Source organism: Lepidochelys kempii, chromosome 24, assembly GCF_965140285.1.
Source record: "Lepidochelys kempii isolate rLepKem1 chromosome 24, rLepKem1.hap1, whole genome shotgun sequence".
Classification (NCBI taxonomy): Eukaryota; Metazoa; Chordata; order Testudines; family Cheloniidae; genus Lepidochelys; species Lepidochelys kempii.
The window spans coordinates 3,188,744-3,209,676 of NC_136403.1; the positions used below are offsets into that span (position 1 = coordinate 3,188,744).

Genomic DNA, 20,933 nt, shown 5'->3' on the forward strand with positions numbered 1-20,933 from the left:
GGTGCCGCAGGACGCGTGCTATCAAACAGAGGTTTGATTTCTGCCCGTTTTCCTTCCCTGCAGCTGGTGGTTCGTTCCCCAGCCTGCCAGTCACTGGTTTGTCCTGGTGGCTTCTCCCTCCCTAACCCCTTGTGTCAACCATGGGCAAAGCTTTCAAAAGTGGTAGCTGATTTGGGGTGCGTTTATTTCTGAAGCAGCTGGGGTGTGATTTTTTTCAGAGGGGCTGAGCCCTACTTGAGTTTGGCTGGCAACCTACAACTGGTTTCAGTCTGCCCTGATACCATTTATTATGACCTGTTCCATATGTTATCCACTGAATGGGCCATCCTGCATCTAAAAATGGTGTTTAAATTCCTTTGTTTAGGTACCGCTAATTCCTCAGATTGTTACTTCATAAAGAATTCTTTTTAAATCTAGGGCCAGATTCCCAGCTGCTATGAATGGATTTCACTAGCGTGAGACCAGTGAATGATCTAGCAGCTAGCTCATTTACTGTTCTCACTCCAGTGAAATCAATTGATATCACATTCTAGCCTCTAATTGCTATTCTCCTACACTCTTGATGCTGCACTCAGCTTGGAAGGGCGGCATGCTAGTTCGGTCACTTTCATTCGTAACAGCCATTCTGCTGCCTTGATTCCTGGATGTGCTTTTCAGACATTTTCACTTACACCACCAGATTTGAACTCCTGATCTTTTCCCCCTTAGAGACGAGTAGCCTATCACTGTGCTACCAGGCCTATAGCACAGAGAGCCTTTATCAGAGTGTATTTTATATTAATATGGTTTTGTTACAGCCATCCTACCTCCCCCACACTTTTACCAAAAAATCTGAATTTGGTGTCTAACCTATTCCATCCCTGTTTTCTCCAGCCTGGGATAGCTCTGAATCTCAAGGCATTTTGCAGAGTCTGATAATGAAAGCTGATCTGTGTTATTTCTCCCCTATCTCCTCCCATTTTACACATGAGGAAACTGAGGCCATGGTGGTGACGTGGCCTTCCCAGCTTCACACACAGAATCAGTGGCAGAGCCTAGGTCTCCTGATTCCCATTCCTCTGTGTATCGACCACTAGACCACACTTCTCTTCCCGAGGCAGGAACAGAACCCACAAGTCCTGATTCTCAGAGGGTGGTTCTAAAAAGGACTTGAAAGTGAATTTAAGCTTCTTCCCACTGCAAGGGTGGGCCAGGGGTTAGGGTCCTAATCAGGGACTTGGAAGACCTGCATGTAGTTCCCTGCTCTGCCACAGACTCCCTGTGTAGCTCTGAGCCAGTCACTTCGCCTTTCTGTGCTGCACTTCCCTGGCAGTAAGCTTTTGGGGGAGGGATCGTGTTTCTGGTCCATTTCTGTGCTGTACCTAGTGTACGGTAGTAAGGTCTTGGCTAGTAGCCGCAGCCACGGCGCACTACCGCAACATGAGGAATAATGGTACTAGGGTTCGCAGAAAGAACAGGAGGACTTGTGGCACCTTAGAGACTAACACATTTATTTGAGCATGAGCTTTCGTGAGCTACAGCTCACTTCATTGCTCAAATGAATGTGTTAGTCTCTAAGGTGCCACAAGTCCTCCTGTTCTTTTTGCGGATACAGACTAACACGGCTGCTACTCTGGTACTAGGGTTGAACAGCCCACAAATCAGGGCGCAAACTGCATTTCCCCTGTGCCACTCCCAGTGACTTAAATGTGAACTCCACGCTCTGGACCTTTTGCGGGATCGGGCCCAGGAGCTTTTCCCGGCGTTCTTTGCAGAAGCCAAAACTCCAGCATTGATCTTCTGGATCTGAGATTCCGTGTCTGTGCCGGGAAACTTCTTCTAACAGCGTCTTGCCGCTTTGACATGGGTCTGAAGCACTGCCCTTGCTGAGTAAATTATTTGTAAGTTGGTCCTGGCCCTGGGTGCTCTCCTGGCAATTAAAATAACAATCAGGATATTAATTAAAACATAAATTACATGAAACAGTGCATGAAAAAGCTCCTCTTTCAGTGTTGTTTATAAAAGGGCAGAGAGTGCAGGGTTCTAGCTGATGCTAAAAGAGAAAATGCCATGAGAGAAATAGCCCAAACAAGTGTAACATGTTCGTGTCAGTTATTGCTGGGAGCTAGTGTGATCGGAGCCTGATTCTCACTTTCACTCCCTTCAAGGCTCCTTTGCCCTGCCAAAATGGTGTAAAGGGACCTTAGTGGAAGGGAGAATCGGACCCTGCCTTATTTTTCTTAACGCTTACAGATTATTTTAGCCGCTACGAATGCGTTATGAATGATGACATGTATTACGGAGCACCCAGAGCCCGCATTGTACCAGCCACCGCACTGACGCATCGTGAGAGCTAGACCCTGCCCCCAAAGGGCTCAGTTGAAATGGGGAAGACAGATGGGCACGGAGAGACAGTGATTTTACGAGGGTGACACTGGGACCCAGTGCGAGAGCTGGGAATAGAACCCAACTCTCCTAGGTCCCAAGCCAGTGACTTAAAAATGCCTCTTGACAAGGGAGTGCTTTTCTACTGATGCTAATGTCTGGGGGAAGATGGGCGGAGGTGGACGTGGGATGGCGCGGGGAAAAGGGGCCTTTCACTTTGTTCCCTAGGGCTGGGCTAAGGATTGGTGGGATTGAGCTGTTTCATTTCCCATAAACAAAAACTGCTTTCTCCTAACTAAGAAAAGGGGTCAGAGGAAAAGAAGCAGCCAGGAGTCACTGTTTGTTGCAGGAAATGTTAAGTGTCAGCTTGGAAGGATTTGATTTTTATTGGGAAATGTCCATTTCTCTGCACGCGTGCAAACTGAGGAGGAAATATTTCCACTGAGAATCGTGGGAGTTCACAGAGTGGCAGAGTCAGACCCTTGCTGTTTGAGAACTCCTGAGAGCTTGAGTGAAGGCTGCTTAACTTGTGTCTTTTGACACAAACATTTAAATGGGTGCAAATAAGAAAAAAAAACCTTACAAATATCAAGATGTCAGAATTACATCTAGAAATCGGCTTCTGCCAAGCCGCCGATGGCGCGGCTCGGGGAATTTGGAAGCTGTGTTGGAAGACCTTGTCGGCAACCCGGCGATATTTCCTGCCTCTCCCTGCAATCTCACAGCCGGTGCAAGAGCCGCCGTCTCTGCAGCTTCTACTGTTCGTAGTGGCCGTCTCCCCATTATCCCTCCATCTTGCTGGTCTCTCTCACCGGTAGCAGATGGCTCAGGGGATTCTCTGTCAAGGCTGCTGGACTCGGACAGACCTTGGGGCTCCCTCTGGCTCGGCCCGCTGTGATTTTTAGGGAGGGTGGAGTTAGTCTGAGACCCGGTGGGGATCCCCTCCGGGAGCCTTAATTCTCTCCCACCCTTCCCCAGCAGGGCGTCGTTTTCTTCTGAGAGGAGCCCAGCCAGCTGATCAAAATAGAGTCCCTCAAGGTGACAGTCGACTTCCTGAAGGTGCCCCTGGGCCTGAAGAAGCCCGCGCTGAAGGAGGCAGCGGCCGCCTTGGCTGCTGTCCCCGTCGGGAGACCCAAGTCCGTCAACGTGGAGCGCTACAAGGCCCGGTGCTCTGACAACATGGACAACGAGTCGCAGTACTCGGGGTACTCCTACAAGTCGGGGCACTCGCGCAGCTCCCGCAAGCACAGGTGAGGGGGCGGGGGGGAGCCCTGCACCTGGGCCTGTGAGTCGGGGGAGGGATGAGGGGCTGACCTGGCTTGGGGGGGAGGGGAGCTAAGCTGGCTCAAGGGGGCTAACCGAGATCTGCCCTCAGGATTGGGGAGGGGGCGGGTGGAACGAACCTGGGTGGGGCGGGGGCGGTGCCTCACCCCATGTGCAACTTCAGGAGAACCCATGGCGGGGGCTCCCCCCCCAACCCTGCATCCGTCCTGGAGGGGGGGCAGGGAAGAATGCCCTACTCCCTGTGTGTAACCTCCCCGTGCACACACATCTGCCCGTGGGGAGGAGGAAGCTGCCCCCCTTCCCCTGACCCTATGGGAGAGGGGTGAAGCCCCCAGACTATATCTGCCCTTGGGGAGATGTGTGTGTGTGTGTTTTCGGGGGGGTGTCAGGAAGGCCTTGTGCAGCCCTGGGAAGATCTGGACCTGGCTCCCCCTATGTCTGTCCTTGTGGAGAGATTCCCCCCCTGCTGTCTATCTTCAGGGTGGTGCATGGAGGAAAGGGAGACTCCCTTGTGTGGGGTCTGGGAGGATCCCCCTTCCCCCCTCCTCCACAGCGTGCATCCTTGGGAGGGACGTACCCCATTCCCCCTCTCGGCCCACTCCCAGCTGCGTGCCCCCATCAGCCCCTGCACTTCCCCCTCTGACCCCCGGCGTCTCTCTCGCTCCCTTCCAGAGACCGGCGGGACCGGCACCGCTCCAAAAGCCGGGACGGGAGCCGGGGAGACAAGTCGGTGACCATCCAGGCCCCGGGGGAGCCCCTGCTGGATAATGAGTCGACCAGAGGAGATGAGAGGGTGAGTGGGGAGCGCCAGGCTGAGGGGGTGGGGCTAGCACGTTGCTCTGGGGGGGTGGGAAAGGGGGTGTACAGGGCATCAAGGGATGGAGGCGGGGTCTGTGTTTTGCTCCTCCCTCGTCTCTGGGGTGGGAGGTGATAGGGGGGTGGGAGGAGCCTTGGGGACTACATGCCCATTGTCTCCCCGTTGCCAAAGAAACCAAGGCGGGGGCTTTGAAGCCTTGTTGCCTCCTTCACGCTGTGGGAAAATGAGAGGGGAGGGAAGGAGGACTCCTCCCGGGGTGGCTCAGCGAGGCTCCCCTGGCCCAGACAGTGGCCTGGGCGACTGGGCTCACCTCACCCCCCAAAACACTCTGGTTCTGATTCTCAGTTCCTCCAGCCCCCTACACAGGGCGGTGGTGAATGGAAGCAGGATGGCTTCAACCCCCCCCCCCCTACCCCATACACACACACACACCTTTATACTCCCTGTATTCTGGGGCTACCCTCAGGGCCCCTGGGATGAGTTAGAGCAGCCTCAGGGCTGCTCTGGATTCACACTTTGGGCCCTGGGACAGCAGAGAATACCCAGAGTGCAGCATGATCCAGCCACGGTCCCAGTCCACCCCCTATGCAAGGGGCTGGGAGCCAGGGCCCTTATCCCAGCTTCACACCAGCCAGGGAGCCCCCTTGTGCACGGGGAGGGGGGATCTTAGGGGGCTGTTTTCACCTACTTTAAGACCCCTTCAGCCAGGTAGAGGGGCCAGAGTGTGACTGAGAACCAGGCCATTTCCCAGAGCCCGTGAATTAGGGGTGAGGCAAGACACAGCAGCTTGGCCCCTATTTCGAGAGCGTTGGCCTGGGTCCCCTGCCCTCTGCAGGGTGGGGGCTCTCAGCAGTGCCCGTGGAAGTGGCCGGGCAGGGGGGTGGGAAAGCACCGCTGGGACCGGCTCCCAGTCTTTGCTCAGCGTTGCCTGGGAAGTGCCAAACTGCAATAGCCCCAGGCTGGGTCTTGGGGGGATGGAGCGCGCGTGGAGGCTCCTGCAGTGGGTCCCCGCCGGCTCTGTGCACCGAGGCTCTCGGGCTGGACGTCGAAGGGGAGTGTGTCCCCTCTGCAGCTTCCTGGTGGGGAGCTCTGGCGGGCGCATGGCAGCGGTGTGTTTCCCAGGACCCTTGGCGGGGTCCCCGCCCCATGCAGCAGCCTCTGGTGCACAGGGACTCGCGTTTCCCAGCAGCTCTGCTCCGGTTGCACCTCAGGGGCTCAAACAGCTTGGATGGCCACAGTGTGGCCTGCCGGGGCCCAGCTGCTGGGAGGGAAGCTTGGGAAACCCAGCTTCTCTAACCGCAGACCATGCATAGACAGGCGGCGGGCAAACAGTTTCCACCATGCAGTCCCCTTGCCAGTCCCCGCCTCTCTCCAGCCGGCTCTGAACACCATCTCCTCAGGCCATTGTCCCCTCTAGGAACAGGGCCAAGCCTGGCCAAAGCAGCCGCAAGGGCCGGCCCCTGGCTGGATTTGAACCGGGGTCCTGGCGGTGAAAGCCTGCAGCTCCTATTCACCATCCCCTGAGCCAGCCTGTGGAAGGGCCTGAGGTTTATTGTGTAGGGGTGAAAATTCCAGGGAGCTCCTGACTGGGATGAGAGCAGAATATGCTCCCCCGGCGGTTGAACGGAGTAACCCGACGGCAGTTACAGCTGTTGGTATTCTCGTTGCACCTAGGGGGTCCCCGTCACGCCAGGGGCTGTACAAACACATCACAAGGAGACTGGGTCTCCCACTGGAAGTTACCGCCCTGACCAACCAGGGGCTACAGTTCTCCGGCCTGTGCTATGCAGCAGGTCAGAGGAGAGGAAGTCCCCCGATTGCTGTAGATTTAGGTCCCCTGTTTTAATCCTCCCTAAGCCAAGATAGACAAACTGAGCTCTTTTAATCTGAGTCAGTCCCGCCAACCCCCTTAGTTTGTCGTTGTGCTTTTGCCTGATTTAAATTTGTCAACAGCTGTCTGGCGAAGCAGAGCCCAGAACACAGTATTCCCTGTGTGGACTCTCCTTACTCTTCATAGCAGGGGGTGATTTTTTCGGTGTATGTTGTGTCGTTTGGGACAGGGTCTGAGCTAAAATGGAAAGAGCTACCCTCAGACCCGACTCAGGGCTCGTCTGCACCAGAAAGGGTTTGCCAATATAGCTTATACCCAAATGAAATAAGCCAGACCAGGAAAAGGCCTTTTATGCTCATGTAACTGCATGTCCAGTGCTGCTTATTCTGTCTTAGTTTGGACAGTTAAAAAAAAATCACACCCTGAAGTGACATGTCTGTGCTGGTCTGTGCTTTAAGGAGGATTGGGAGAAGTTAATTGATATTTTTTGTTATTTTGGTGGCTGATATCAATGTTTGTTTTTAAGCATTTTTTATTTTTATGGATTTACATTTTCTCAGATGTGGGAAGTTACGGAGCGGCGATCAGACAATTATTTAATGACTGTAGATGCTGAGATTCCAAAAGTTCAAGCTTTATCCCCATTAAAACTCCAATTGTCAACCTCACCTGTCAAAATACAAACAGTAAATATCCTTCAGTCAAACTCTACGATGTTCACAAGCCCCATTTTTCTCACTTTGTCCCTCTGTAAATTTTGATGCTCCTCGATGGAAATATTTTTCCTCGGTTTGTGTGTCCGGTGAAATTGACATTTACCCTTCTGAGCCTATTTTTAAGGGTAGACGTGGCCTTACTGTGCCCCCAGGAGGGGGTGACACCGACAGAACTATCTCAGGATAGCTGGTGAAAAGTTTGCATCTAAACTACAGACTTCTGCCAGCACTGCTCTGTCGGCAATCCCTGTCCCACCGAGCCATGCTGGCAGAAGCCTCTAGTGTACACGCACTTCTGCTGGCCGCATTTGGTACTGGGATGGCTCATTTATGCTCGTGGGTTGAGGAGGGAGAGGGTGATAAGCTGCACTTTAGCTGGAATAGCTTTTCTGGTATAAGCTGTGTTCACATTCGGAGCACTTTGCTGGTATTGTATAGTGGGATTCCTATACTGGTCAAGCGCTCTGTAATCGGGTGGCTTGCCCTTAGGGGAGGTGTTAGCCACGTAAAAGCCCACGCGCAGTTCTTAAGGGGCCCACAAGGGGGCGCCAATAAGGCTGGGGTGCTCCTGCCCATGAGGGGGTGCCCAGTAAATGGTGACCCCGCTACATGCTCCTAATGTAAGGTCTTTGGGGCAAGGCCTATCTTTTTCTCCTGTGTCCGTACGGTGCCCACCTGGTCCGCGATTGGCACTCCTAGCCACTACCGTGAGAGACTAATAACCATCGAATGATAATGGACAAGGCCTAGCATTGCAGGAATGCGCTACCCCAGTTGATAAACCCCTTGTTACCGGTGTAACTAAGGCCGCCCTGTGGGGGTTGAACCGCTTTCAAGATCCCCTTATGTAACCGTGTGGGTGTATAACAAGGACATCAGCGGGCTTCTGCTCTCAGCAGCCTGCCGGCTCTCTCTGGATCCCCTCTCTCATCTCAGGAAGCATCCCAGGGGAGCGGTTGCTCTATGAAGACATCATCACAGGGTTCAGGGAGGAATTTGCGTTGGCTAATGCCCTACAGCTTCCCTCCACGCCCACATCCGGCAGGGTGCGTCGGCTTGGGGACAGTCAGCTCTGCTGACAGAGGCCTGGTTTTATGATGGGGAACCAGATGCAAGTCGGGGAAGCCGGCTGCAGTTGCCTTCCAGGTGTTTTGCCATCACTGTAAAGCAGGGGAAGTCCACTTTTTTTTTTTTTTTTGTCAGGGTCCAAATTTCTTGGTCAAGGTCCAGTCTCCAGAGAAAATAATAATAAAAAATAACAATCATGATGATAAGTAAATGTAAAGATTTTGGGGTCTGTTCAAAAGCATCTGCCAATCCGGATTTGGCCCACGCTCCACCTATTGACTCCCCTTGCTGCAAAGTAACGCCCAAAGGGGTAATGACTTTGCTCAGGGAGGTAATTAACGAGCGAATATATCCGCCCCCCTGAGGAGGAAGTCTGGGTTTCAAGTCCCCTTTAAAGGGTTTGTGGTGAATCTGAAAGGACGTGCTCGTTGTACTACCAGGCACATGCACCCAAAATAAACGTACCGCGCCAGCAAAGGTCGCCCGCGAACCTTGCCCGTGGTACCAGCCCTTGGGGAAAGGGGGTGCTATGGGTGTCAGGAGCTTATGGTGACGCAGGGATATGATTTCATTGATTGTCAGTGACGGCATTTTGAGATGGGACTTGGAAAATTAAGCCCTTGGAATCAGAGGGCTGGGTGTGGGTGCTGAATTCCAGGCCCTCTCCTCTTGTGCTTAACCGGGTGCTGCAGCCTCGCGTGGCGGAGGAGGGGTGCGTGGCGGACTGGCACGTGGACGTAGTTGCTTTTCCTCTTGTTACGAAGGGGATTTGTGTGGAAATCTTTTGACGTTCCCATTTCAGAGTTTATCTGCTGCTGGTCAGGCGTCACTTGTGGGGGAAGGCAGCCTGTCCCCCGGACTGGGAACGGCACAGGGAGACAGGATGCCTGGGTTCTAGGCCTGCCCCGCCCCGTGCCTCAGTGTTCCCCTCTGTAAAATGGGAACAACAATCTTGTCCTCCTTCGCAAAGGGCTTTGAGATCTGTGGCTGGAAACCAATCAACCGGATTGATTCTTAGATCTGTTGATCTGGCACGGCTGGGAGGGGAGCCCATGGCCTGCCTGGGCATCTGATCCTTCGGGGCTTGGATGGTCTAATCCTGCAGGGCAGGGGGTTGGGTGGGCTGGGGGTAGTTCTGATCCCACAGGGCGGGGGCGGGGGGAGAGTCTGATCCAGGGAACTGGAGGGGGGTGGCGGAGTCTGTTCCCACAGGCCAGCCCCCCGTGTGTAACCCTTTCCTCCCCGCCCCTCTCTAGGATGACAACTGGGGCGAGACCACCACGGTGGTGACTGGCACCTCGGAGCACAGCATCTCACACGATGACCTCACGCGCATCACCAAGGACATGGAGGACAGCGCCCGCCTGGACTGCTCCCGCCACGTGGGCGTCTCGCTGGGCGGGGCCCTGGCGCTGCTTTCCTTCCTCACCCCGCTGGCCTTCCTGCTGCTGCCCCAGCTGCTGTGGCGGGAGGAGCTGGAGCCCTGCGGCACGCCCTGCGAGGGGCTCTTCATCTCCGTGGCCTTCAAACTCCTCATCCTCCTGCTGGGCAGCTGGGCCCTCTTCTTCCGCCGCCCCAAGGCCTTCTTCCCCCGCGTCTTCGTCTTCCGGGCCCTGCTCATGGTGCTCGTCTTCCTCCTCGTCGTCTCCTATTGGCTCTTCTACGGCGTGCGCATCCTGGACTCGCGCGACCGCAACTACCAGGGCGTGGTGCAGTACGCCGTCTCCCTGGTGGACGCGCTGCTCTTCGTCCACTACCTGGCCGTGGTCCTGCTGGAGCTGCGTCAGCTCCAGCCCCAGTTCACGCTCAAGGTGGTGCGCTCCACCGACGGGGCCAGCCACTTCTACAACGTGGGCCACCTCAGGTGAGGGGCGGGCGGGGCGGCTGGGAGGGTGAGGGGGACGTCGCTGCCTGCGCCAGCGGGGCGGGGGGGGGGAGAGTGAGTGAGTGTGTGTGACTGCCCCCTGGTGGGGGAGAAAGGGTGTGTGTGTGTGTGACTGCCCCCTGGTGGGGGAGAAAGGGGGTGTGTGTGTGGGTGTGACTGCCCCCTGGTGGGGGAGAAAGGGGGTGTGTGTGTGGGTGTGACTGCCCCCTGGTGGGGGAGAAAGGGGGTGTGTGGGTGTGGGTGTGTGACTGCCCCCTGGTGGGGGAGAAAGGGTGTGTGTGTGGGTGGGTGTGTGACTGCCCCCTTCTGGAGGAGAAGGGGAGTGAGTGTGTGTGACTGCCCCCTGGTGGGGGAGAAGGGGAGTGAGTGTGTGGGTGGGTGTGTGACTGCCCCCTTCTGGAGGAGAAGGGGAGTGTGTGTGTGTGACTGCCCCCTGGTGGGGGAGAAGGGGAGTGAGTGTGTGGGTGGGTGTGTGACTGCCCCCTTCTGGAGGAGAAGGGGAGTGAGTGTGTGTGACTGCCCCCTGGTGGGGGAGAAAGGGTGTGTGTGTGTGTGTGTGTGTGTGTGTCATTGACCCCCCCCTGGGGGGAACGGAAGTGAGTGTGTATGTATGTGTGTTACTGCCCCCTGCTGAGGGGGAAGGGGAGTGTGTGGTGTGTGTGTAAAGTGTTGCTCTATGCTAGAGGGATCTAGACCTCTGTGTGGGTTTGCACACACTGCTGCCTGCTGCCATCTCGGAAGGGGGGGTGGCGGCAGTGGTGTGTGTTTGTGTGTGTGGGTTTGTAGGCATGTCCATGCATTTTGTACCCACATCTGCTTGGGGGAAGTGCGTGTGCGCGGCCATGAACGTCCCTGTGCTACCATCCCCCGCTGCATGGATCTGCACCTGCCGGCAACCGTGGCATTTGGTCCAATAAAAGATATTCCTCACCTACCTTGTCTCTACGGTAACAGCCTCGTCCAGACCATGTCTCCTTTAGCTCCAGCTGCAGGGACCTTTCTGGGGCCTGTGCCGAGTCCCCTGCCCCTGGGTTGTAGTGAGGCTTGATAGGATTAGATTTTTATCGGTAAATATCGGTAAGCGTCAATTTCACTATCCACATGCAAACACACCTGGGAAAACATTTCATCCAGGGTCACTGAAATTGGCAGCCAGGCCAAATAAGAAAAATGCTGCTTGAGAACCTCGTAGAGTTGGATTTAAGGAGATTTACTTTGCCTCTTCTGGCATGGGATGTTGACATCTCGGTTACAAAGCTTTGGCTTTTTGAACTTCCAATATCTGCTGTTAAATAATTATTTTCTGACCTGTCCGCCCCCACTGCGTCCTGCGATTGTGAAAATAGAAATCAATCAAAGTCTTTACAAACGCTTAACCAACCATGGAAAATTATCCCTCGAAATGCTAAAACAATCAAAGTTGAGGTCTAGTTGTAGTCACCGTACAGGGGCCGGCTGTCGGTCAGTCTGTACTGTGGTGGCTGGTATATGCTGCTGCCACTGGACAGACAGCTCCAGCCCCGTGGCGTGACGTGTCGATGCGTCCTCTCTCTGCGATGTGTGGCTCAAAGATCCAACACATCATTGTCTCCCTTTTGTTCTCCCCCTTCTGTGTACGTGCGTCCCCTCCCTACCCCACGCCCCCCCGGCAGCGCGAGTCTAACCTATTATCTTGTGTCCCTCCCCGTACCCTGGCTGTGTCTCTCGCAGTATCCAGCGCGTGGCAGTGTGGATCCTGGAGAATTATTACCATGATTTCCCCGTCTACAACCCCGCCCTCCTCAACCTGCCAAAATCCGTCCTGTCTAAGAAAATGTCCGGGTTCAAGGTGTACTCGCTCGGCGAGGGTGAGCTTGGGTCTCTCTCCCGTCCACCCTCCTCGCTGTCTCTTCTTACTCTTTGTTTCCCCACACTCTGTCCAGCCCCGGACCTTGCGGTAGCTCTGTTGACCTTAGTGATGTTACAAGGGGGAGTGAAATCGACCAGCTTACTTCTCCCCTTGCTCCCAGCCTCGGCTCTGGTTAACAGGAGCTGATTTTATTTGATAAAGCTCCCTTTTATTACCAACTTTCCTCCCCTCCTTTCTCCTCTGCCTGAGCACGGGATTATTCTCTGTCTTTCTGGGAATTGCTTCGGATTTGAATGCGTTTCTTCACACCAACACGGAAGTTTTATATCCGACCTTTCACTCCACCCGGAGGCAGAGGTTATTGGTAACTTACCGAAGTCACCTGAACTGGTTTAAATGAGTCTAAAATAGGGGACTCACACCCGGTTAACTAGAGCCGGGTCGTTAAACCGATACCGTTTACTGACTGTAGACAAGGTTTTGGGGCAGGAGGCCTGAGGGTGGGATTTTCGGTAGCCAGTTAATATTTGATGTGTTTGAAGGTAGGCTCCACCTAAAAACCTGGGCAACGGGCATGTGTCTTTCCCCCTCCCCCTCTCCGCCCCCGTGCCATTCAGATCTAGCTCCAGACCAGGGGTTTGGATCCAGTGTTCTGGTGCCAGACCAGGCTGCAGCACTGATGAACGAAGCTGCAGAGACTTAAAACCCGGCAGGTGTCTTCCCTGCCTCCGGCTGCAGCGCGAGTCCACAGCGGCCCGCTGTGGCCGGTGAGCTCGTTGCACAGGGTGCAAGCCAGGCGGGGCTGAGCACGAGTCGCCGGGGTGCTCTAAGGTTGGGGCGCTCCCGGCTTTCGGAGGCAGTCCGGGGGATGGGCCAGAGCAGGTGCTGCTTGCCAGTGGCTCTGGGAAGCTCAGCGGGGTGCTGCATGGCATGCCCTCTCCCCTGCCTGCGTTAGTGGCTAGTTCCCGCTGCAGAGGCGCCCCGGGTGGGGTGGGGGGCGCTACTGAGCACAGGGGCTGGCGGGAGCGAACAGCGACTGCTCCGGTGAGCTCTAACCCCCCTGCGTCTAACCCCCCCCCCACCTCCTTCCCCTTCCAGAAAACACAACGAACAACTCAACGGGCCAGTCCCGGGCCGTTATCGCCGCGGCCGCCCGGCGGCGTGACAACAGCCACAACGAGTACTACTACGAGGAGGCCGAGCACGAGCGCAGGGTCCGGAAGCGCCGCGCCAGGTACGGGAGTCGACGGGGGTGGGTGGGGGGGTGCAGTGCCCCCTAGTGGTGGAGGGGAGGCAGGGCTGGGCTGGGGTGACTGTAAAGGGGCTTCTGTCCCGAGGCGGCTGGACACGGGCAAGCCCTGTGGTTCTTCCCGCAGCACGGCTCTCGGCGTGGGAGGCGGAGAGACCAACTACGTTAGCATGGGCTGCACTTCCCGCCTGGCCGGGGACGCTTCCCCTGAGCTTCTTTGACCCACAGCAGGTCGAATCCCCCTAGAGTCCTCACAGGTTGGGTCGTGACTGGGGATTGAACCCAGGACTCTGGGTCTATGAGCAAGGTCGCCGCTCTCTGAGGCGCAGGGTGTCTTGGGCCAGCCTGGGGCAGGGGCAGGCTCCGGAGCCTCTGCAGGGGTTTCAAGCCGCGCCAGCTGGGTCACCACTGCCTCCTTTCTCCCGCCAGGCTGGTGGTGGCCGTGGAGGAGGCCTTCACCCATATCAAGCGGCTGCAGGAGGAGGACCAGAAGAACCCACGGGAGATCATGGACCCGCGAGAAGCTGCCCAGGCCATCTTCGCCTCCATGGCCCGGGCCATGCAGAAGTACCTGCGTACCACCAAGCAGCAGCCGTACCACACCATGGAGAGCATCCTGCAGCACCTGGAGTTCTGCATCACCCACGACATGACTCCCAAGGTAGGTAGGCGGGCGGGGGTGAGAGGGAGGGGTAGGCTGGGGAGCTCGGGTGTCGATGGGGGAAGCCCCAGTTCCCCTGGGCCAACCCGAACTCACCCCTGTTCCCTCGACCTGCAATCCACCCCTGGAGACTTTTCCCCCGTGAGAATTACTTCTGCAGGCTCATGGTCAGACCATGAAACCAGAATCCATGTTAAACATGGATTCTGAGCTATTGCCCCGTGCCCCTTTTCTCCTCCTCCTCCCCATCTTGGCTGGCTCTGGGGTTGAGGGTCCGTCCATCACTGAGGTAGCTGAGCTATGGGTGAGAAGTCCAGCAGCCGAAAGCCCTGGTCCCGTCTACACCGTAGGACTGTATTTCAGAGCCTGTCGCTCCAGCGTCCTCAGCATCGGTAGACACATATTAAGTCCCCAAGCTGTGATGCATCTATTGCAGTTCAACACAACCCCGCAGTAGCTTTGTTCCCCAGCATCGCCGTGCATCGGCCACGTAGGCCAGTCCCTCCTTACCGGGTTTGTACCCGTGCATGCTGGGAAGATCTGGCCAGCTATCCCGTACTACCTCGGCCTCTGGGGGCAGAGAGAATCGTGGGTGTTTTTTGCGTGGTGCCGTGCACCTTGGGAGAGCCTGCCCTGCGGAGGCAGGAGAGCTGGGTAATGCGGTTGGAAGGGGCCCTACCTACAGTCAGAGCCCTGGATACAGCTGGAGGACAGGGTTAGAGGTCGAGGCCTGGCGCCTCAGGGACTGTGAGAATCCCTTGGGCCATGTTCCACTGATGGTTACCAGCTCAGGTTCTGGCCCCAGCACCTCTGCCGTTATGATAAAGGTCGGGCAAGCAGATGGTGGGTTTCCATGGCAATGCTGCGAGGCCTCCTTCTGGCCTGACCCACCAGGTAGCCAACCAAAGACCACTATCCATTGAGAACGCCCCTCCTGTCTCTTCTCCTGTCCCCCAGGCCTTCCTCGAGAGGTACCTGAGCGCTGGGCCCACCATCCAGTACCACAAAGACCGCTGGCTGGCCAAGCAGTGGACGCTGGTCAGCGAGGAGCCGGTGACCAATGGCCTGAAGGACGGAGTAGTCTTTGTCCTCAAGCGCCAAGACTTCAGCCTGGTGGTGAGCACGAAGAAGATCCCCTTCTTCAAGCTCTCCGAGGAGTTTGTGGACCCCAAGTCACATAAGTTCGTCATGAGGCTGCAGTCGGAGACCTCAGTGTGAACTGCAAAGGGGGCGGGTTGGGCTATGAGCTTATGCCTGAGGAGGAGCAAGCTCCCTCCAGGACTCTCCCTTTTTTGACAGGAGCTCAGAGAGACCACCATGCAGGGAGAGCCCTGTAGGAACCTCCCGGAACCAGCGTGCATGTCCTAGGGCTCCGTCTCCTCTCTCTGCCCTCCTCCATCTCTGCTTGCCCCCCGTTTGGGGGTTGGGGGCAGAGCCCTTTCCCCTTCCCATCTCTGCAGTCTCCAAAACCCAGATTCTTGTAGCAACCTCCCAGGAGGTCGGAAGGTGCGTCGCGCGAAGGCTGGCGTTTTCGCAGGAGGAAGATCCCTCATTTGGTGTCAAAACTCAAGGGCTACTTTTGTTCCTTCCTTCACCAGCATCTCCAAATGCAGCTGGGTCCGAGGAACCTTCTCAGTTTCCCTTTTTTTATTACTATCCCGATCCTGGCCTTTTTTACAACTCCCCCGGATGTTCGGAGTTTGTTTTGTAAATTCCCTCGCGCGAGGCCTTTGGAGCATTTGCAAGCGTCCCTCCAGTATCGTGGCTGCTATCGAAACCTCCCTGCTCCACCTGCGGGCAGGAAAAGACGAATTAACGATGCCGACTCTCTGGTATAGGAACCTCCTCTTTGGCTCTTCTCTGGGGTTTTCCAGATCAATTTTTTAACAACAGCGAGAAGACTAGTTTTAAAAAGTTTTTTAAATAGGGATTTTTTGTGTGTGTGCTGATCTCCGTGCTTTGTAATGGAATCCTGTGTTTTTTGTAAATAGTGACTCAAACCGGCCCAGTTCCGCTTCCTTGACTAACTGGGTCCAATTCCTCCTTTACACCAAGGGCATCTTTACACCACTCCCGGCAGTGTAAGGGGGCCTTAAAGTGGATGTCAAGTAGGGTCACGCCGCCGGAGTGGCATAAAGGGGCCTTTGTGTCCAGGAGAATCAGCCCCCCCCACCCCACCCCCAATGATAAGGTTGGTGAATGTGCTGCATTGCAGGATTTGAGCAGAGTGACTCATCCCCCTTGTGCCGAGGCCTCAGGCTGTTCTCTGTCTGGAGGCTGAGCTTGGGTTTAGCAGTTGGGATTTACAGGAAAAAAAACGCACCTAATCTCTCCCATGCCCTAGGAATCATCCCCAGCCTCGGGCGAGTAAAGCCACTGTGACTCTTGCTTTTGTTAAGGGTCATGACTGCAAGGTACATGCCTAACTTTACCTCTTTAAGGTACTTACGTGGCCCCCATCACCACAGCGTCTGGGGGGCTCACAGCTCCCCTGTGCAGTCAGGCAGTGCTGTTGTCCCAGTTCTGCAGCACAGGTCGGCGAAGCCAAGTGACTTGCCCAAGGAATCTGTGGCGGAGAAGGGGCTCAAACCCAGATCTCGCAGGCCCAGGAGCCTAACCACTAGCCGATCCTTCCTCTGATCCCCACCCCCAGCGGGTGTAACCCAGCGTAGGGCCATTACCTGTAAAGGAGCTCTGCCGACTTTACCCGCTGAGATTCTGGCCTGTTGATGTAAGTGGAACTGCTCTTGTGCTGGAAGTCAGGTGTGTGCTTTAACGGCCTTGCTGGTTCAGGGCCTATCGTCACACGCACGTTTGGTGCGAAAACAGCCCCTCCAACTGTGCTCCCGTAACTGTCAGCAAACAAATAATTGCTCCCATGAACGCTGCAGTGGCGAGCCTGGCTGCTGTAGACTGAGCTGGGTTCTCTTCTTCCTCCTGTGCCATCCACAGAGCCTGGCGACAGCATCTTCGGCCTTGGTTCTCGGCGCCCTGAGCCTCGCACGGCCCCTCACACTGGTGCACAGCCGGGTGTAAAAGGCTCCCCCCCTGATCTGGCAATCTTTTGCCCTCCCTTTGTACTGTTGACCCAGGGAGCTGGAGAATCGGGTTTTTTTGTCTCCAGAGCTGGTGCGGGAAGGGGACAAGCATGCAGAGACTGCAGCTGGTTCCCGGGGCTGGCCGCAGCTAATGAAATCCAGTTTTTGGCTTTGTTACAAACGGAGCTGGTTGAATCTAGAGATGAAGGCCTCCAGGTCCATTTCTCTTACGCCCGCTTTGTAGATTGAATTAGTTTCAACACGCCAGCTGGCCCCCTGCACGAACAGGGCTCTTGTCCACAGAAGAGGGCTAAAGCCAAGTCACATGACTTAAAAATAATTTTTGCTTCCTCCTGGCAAACTTTGTCCTGGTCTCCCCCTTTAATTTTGTTTCTGGAGCAGCATCACTGGGCGTGCATCAAGGGCCCAATCCGGCTCCTGCTGGAGTCTCCAGAGGCCCAATTCCTGACCTTCCTGCCCCTTCACGCCAGCTCAAAGCGAGCGTGTGAGATGCAGCCGTTCTGATCCGCTGGCATCTTACACCTGACTTTGCACATGCCTCAGTGACCAGGGCCCAGACCCTGCCGACTCCTAGGTACACGCTGAGCTTTATGTCCCGTTGGGCCTGCTCCTCTGCAGCGCCCGGTGCAGTCATGAACGCGGGTCACTAGTGCAAAGCGAGGGCAAACCAGAATGGTCATGCGTTCACACCCGTCGCACTGGCGCAGTGCGGGTCTGACCCTGTGCCTGTCGCCATCCGTGGTCATGCTCCCAATGACTTCAGTGGAGCAGGAGCAGGCCCAGAATGCACCAGGCACAGGGTGACGGAGAAGTGGGCACAAGGGGACCGATCACATGCACAAGTGTCAGGATCTGAGCAAGGCCGGGTGCAAGGCTGCGGAGGATCAGGTCCAGGGAGAGTGCGGGGGTGTCTCTCCCATGTCCCCAAAGATTCATTCCTTCTTCCCTCCCGTGTCCTCGGGAGCCTGGAATCAGAAACCTGCAATTCGTTACTGTGCCATGGCCTCCCCCTTGGTACCGAGTTCTCCCACTCAGCTGGTGCGTGCGTCTGGAACTCCCCACCCAGTGGATACTAGAACTGGCCGGCCGTCTCTCCCATGGGCCTGTATGAATTCTGCCTATGCCAGCTTCAGTGCTGGGGAGGGGCCTGGGCTAGACCCGCCGCCTGCCCTCCCCAACTGCAAGTGGCAACATTACGATAGGCCCCTCGCTTGGCGGGTTTTCGTCTCCCTTTTTTTGTTTGTTTGTTTTTTAGGTCAAACCAACACGAAGTCTTTTTGGTTACAAATACCTCACGGGTTTTATACTGGGTCCTTTCTACCGTCTGTGCCGTTGTCGTTTGCAAAAGGATGGCTATGTGTGTTGGGTTTGAGGAGAACTCTGGGGCTGTGTGAGGGTACTCAGAAACGTCGGGTCGCTGTAGGGGTTGGGGGGGTTGTAGGGCTCGCCAGGTTTTGTCACTGTGATTTCAACTTTTTTCTTTTTTTAAAGCACTAAGATTATTAAAGGGCTGTGATTTGTTGGGGCAGGAGGGGAAATTGATGCTATTTTGCTCTTGAAGTCAGATCTGTGGTTAATTTTTTTTCCTTTTATTTTTAAAATTAGGGGTCTCCCCTCCCCCGCCCGGCTTCCATGCTGTTGCTCAGAGGTTTACAATCGTGGTAACTCCCTATCTCTCTAACAGCCTCTGGGATGTCAACTGCCTTTCTTTCTGAGCTCAGATCCTCCAGGCTAGCCCCCCAACTGGTGCGAGTTGCCGTAACATCTGTTCATCAGTCCGCCTGTCAGTCATAGGGTGTTATTTTGCCACCCATCACCACAGTATGTGGGCACCTTCCACATAAGATCAATAGCAAAGTCCCTAGTGGATTTTATGGCCTTTTTCAGGGTCAAAATTTGGGCTTGGGGGTAAGTTGAGCCCAGCTGTGGATCTGGGTCTCCAAGTCTGTACAAAGATACTCTGCTGTCCTCTTTGTCCTGTTCTCTCACTGTTATTTGACTTAATAGAATCATAGAATATCAGGGTTGGAAGGGACCTCAGGAGGTCATCTAGTCCAACCCCCTGCCCAAAGCAGGACCAATCCCCAATTTTTGCCCCAAATGGCCCCCTCAAGGATTGAGCTCACAACCCTGGGTTTAGCAGGCCAATGCTCAAACCACTGAGCTATCCCTCCCCAAGCCTACAGCCCCCAGTATTCCCTGGAGGTCTCCCGTCCAAGTACTAACCAGTTAGCACCAGATTCACCATGCGTTCAGAGTTCGCCCTATGCTGAGGTCCGTGCACCACTAAGCCCTTTAAAACAGTTTTGGTGGGACGTCACTGGTGCAATTGCTCTGTGCAAGCCCCTCTACACAGCACGGGAATTTCACCCCGTCTCTTTCTTCCCTATTCCCAGCATCCTCTGTGCTTATCACCCGGGTCTGATTTTGTTCTTGGTTACACTGGTGTAAATCTGGAGCAACATCAGTGGAGTCACTCTGGGTTTGCACAAGTGCAGCTGAGACCAGTCTGACTGTCTCTAGTCTTCCAGGGCTTTTAACCCTTTGTTTCCATCTCCATTCCATGCTGCTTTGGATCTCTGTACCTTGGCATTTCCATTACCACACCAAGCTGCCGGCTTCCCCACCCATCCCTGCTGGGTCATCTCCCAACATGAGATCCCACTCCCTTTGTTTGGCTCAGTTAGTGTCTTGGCTCTTGTCCTCTCGACTTCATTTCCTTCCACCCTTAGGCCAGATTCCAATCCCAGTGACACTCATGTGGAGTCACGTGAGGAGGATCACTGGAGAGACTCTGGATTGACACCAGTTCCACTGAGATCAGAAACCGGCCTCCAACTTCACATCCAGATTCCGATATCAGTGTCACGGTACGGAGGTCAGTGAAGTGACTCTGGATTTACATTTGTTTAATCATGACCAAAATCTCGGGCCTGATTCCTCATTGTCCTGCACCTAGCTTTACACCACTGCATAGCAGGTGTCAGCGACGAGACAAAGCGCAGGACAACCGAGAATCACAGCCCATCGCTCCAATCTCTCAGATTCCTTAACATCCTCCACCTTCCCCTAGAAAACAAAGCCCTGAGCTGTAAACCCTAAGCGTCAATATTCCAAGGACAAGAGGATCCAGCTAAAACATCTGGATCATTGAAGATGCTTCATGCACACATCTGCTTCCATTACTGCTACCTTCCACCAGCAGGGCGATTCCCTTACCATCACCATTTCTTCTCCTCCAGAGGATCTGTTAATCTGTCCATCTGTGTGTCTCCTTTCCTGATCCTCCAGGGGGATCTTTCGCCGACATGGTTTTATGGATCGGTCACCATTGCTGTGAGCATCTTGTCACGTTTCCGTGTGCACATTTACAGGGGGAGAGTTGTTTGGGTTTTTTTAAATTTTTTTTTAGTTAAAAAAAAAAAAAAAGACAAAAATACTGACTCTTCCGTGGAGTGCGATTGTAAATGTAGAGGCTTTAGGGGTTTTGTTTTTCCACTCTGAGTTGAGGGAGAAAAAGGTTTTGGGGTTTTTGTTTTTGTTTTTTACAGAGCTGATACCTTGTGCATGCGTGTAGAAAATTGTAAAATGTAAAATTGTTTTTTAATATATAAAAAATTTGGTTTTCCAGTTTGCAGTGAATCTAAGCATTATGGCCATGTTAGGAACTTTGGGTTTTTTTCATAAATATAGGAACTAAAACTGTACAAATGTTTTTTATATAAAATAAACACATTTGACATTTTTCTTTTCCTTCTTTTGCCTGTGACTTTGTTACTAAATTTCTCTACACTGGTGGTTCTGAACCTGTACCATACCAGTGCCAATATGGGAAGGGCAGCATGGTCCAGACAGGCAGTGTTACCTAGTGGTTAGAGCAGTAGACTGCAACTTTGTTCCTAGCTTTGATGCTGGGTAACCTTGGGCCAGTCAGTTCCCCTCTCTGTGCCTCAGTTTCCCCACCTGTAAAATAGGGCTGATATTGCCAATAGAAGAAAATTCTGGCAGGGCTATTAAACCTCATGCTTCAGGGCTTAAGCTATTCTCTAACTATTTAGCAGTCAGGAGGGAACCTATCACGGGGGTAGAGTATCTCACCTCTGCCTAGGGCGATGTTTCTTCTACCTTCCTCTGAAGCAGCTGGTGCTGG

General features: G+C 54.6%; 1 protein-coding gene across 4 annotated transcripts in view; it reads left to right on the forward strand.

The window, feature by feature from the left end:
* VANGL2 (VANGL planar cell polarity protein 2) overlaps positions 1 to 20,484 on the forward strand; it is a 42,820-nt gene extending 22,336 nt beyond the window's left edge. For 3 of the 4 annotated variants that reach the window (XM_073323064.2, XM_073323067.2, XM_073323065.2), the window contains 7 exons: positions 3,343 to 3,614; positions 4,321 to 4,441; positions 9,337 to 9,944; positions 11,676 to 11,812; positions 12,913 to 13,048; positions 13,493 to 13,724; positions 14,682 to 20,484. In XM_073323064.2, coding sequence (XP_073179165.2) covers positions 3,544 to 3,614; positions 4,321 to 4,441; positions 9,337 to 9,944; positions 11,676 to 11,812; positions 12,913 to 13,048; positions 13,493 to 13,724; positions 14,682 to 14,942 — 1,566 coding nt within the window. In that variant the 5' untranslated portion in view covers positions 3,343 to 3,543 and the 3' untranslated portion in view covers positions 14,943 to 20,484. The remainder of the gene's footprint in view (positions 1 to 3,342; positions 3,615 to 4,320; positions 4,442 to 9,336; positions 9,945 to 11,675; positions 11,813 to 12,912; positions 13,049 to 13,492; positions 13,725 to 14,681) is intronic. The other variant, XM_073323068.2, reaches the window with a different exon arrangement.
* Positions 20,485 to 20,933: the final 449 nt, after the last annotated feature.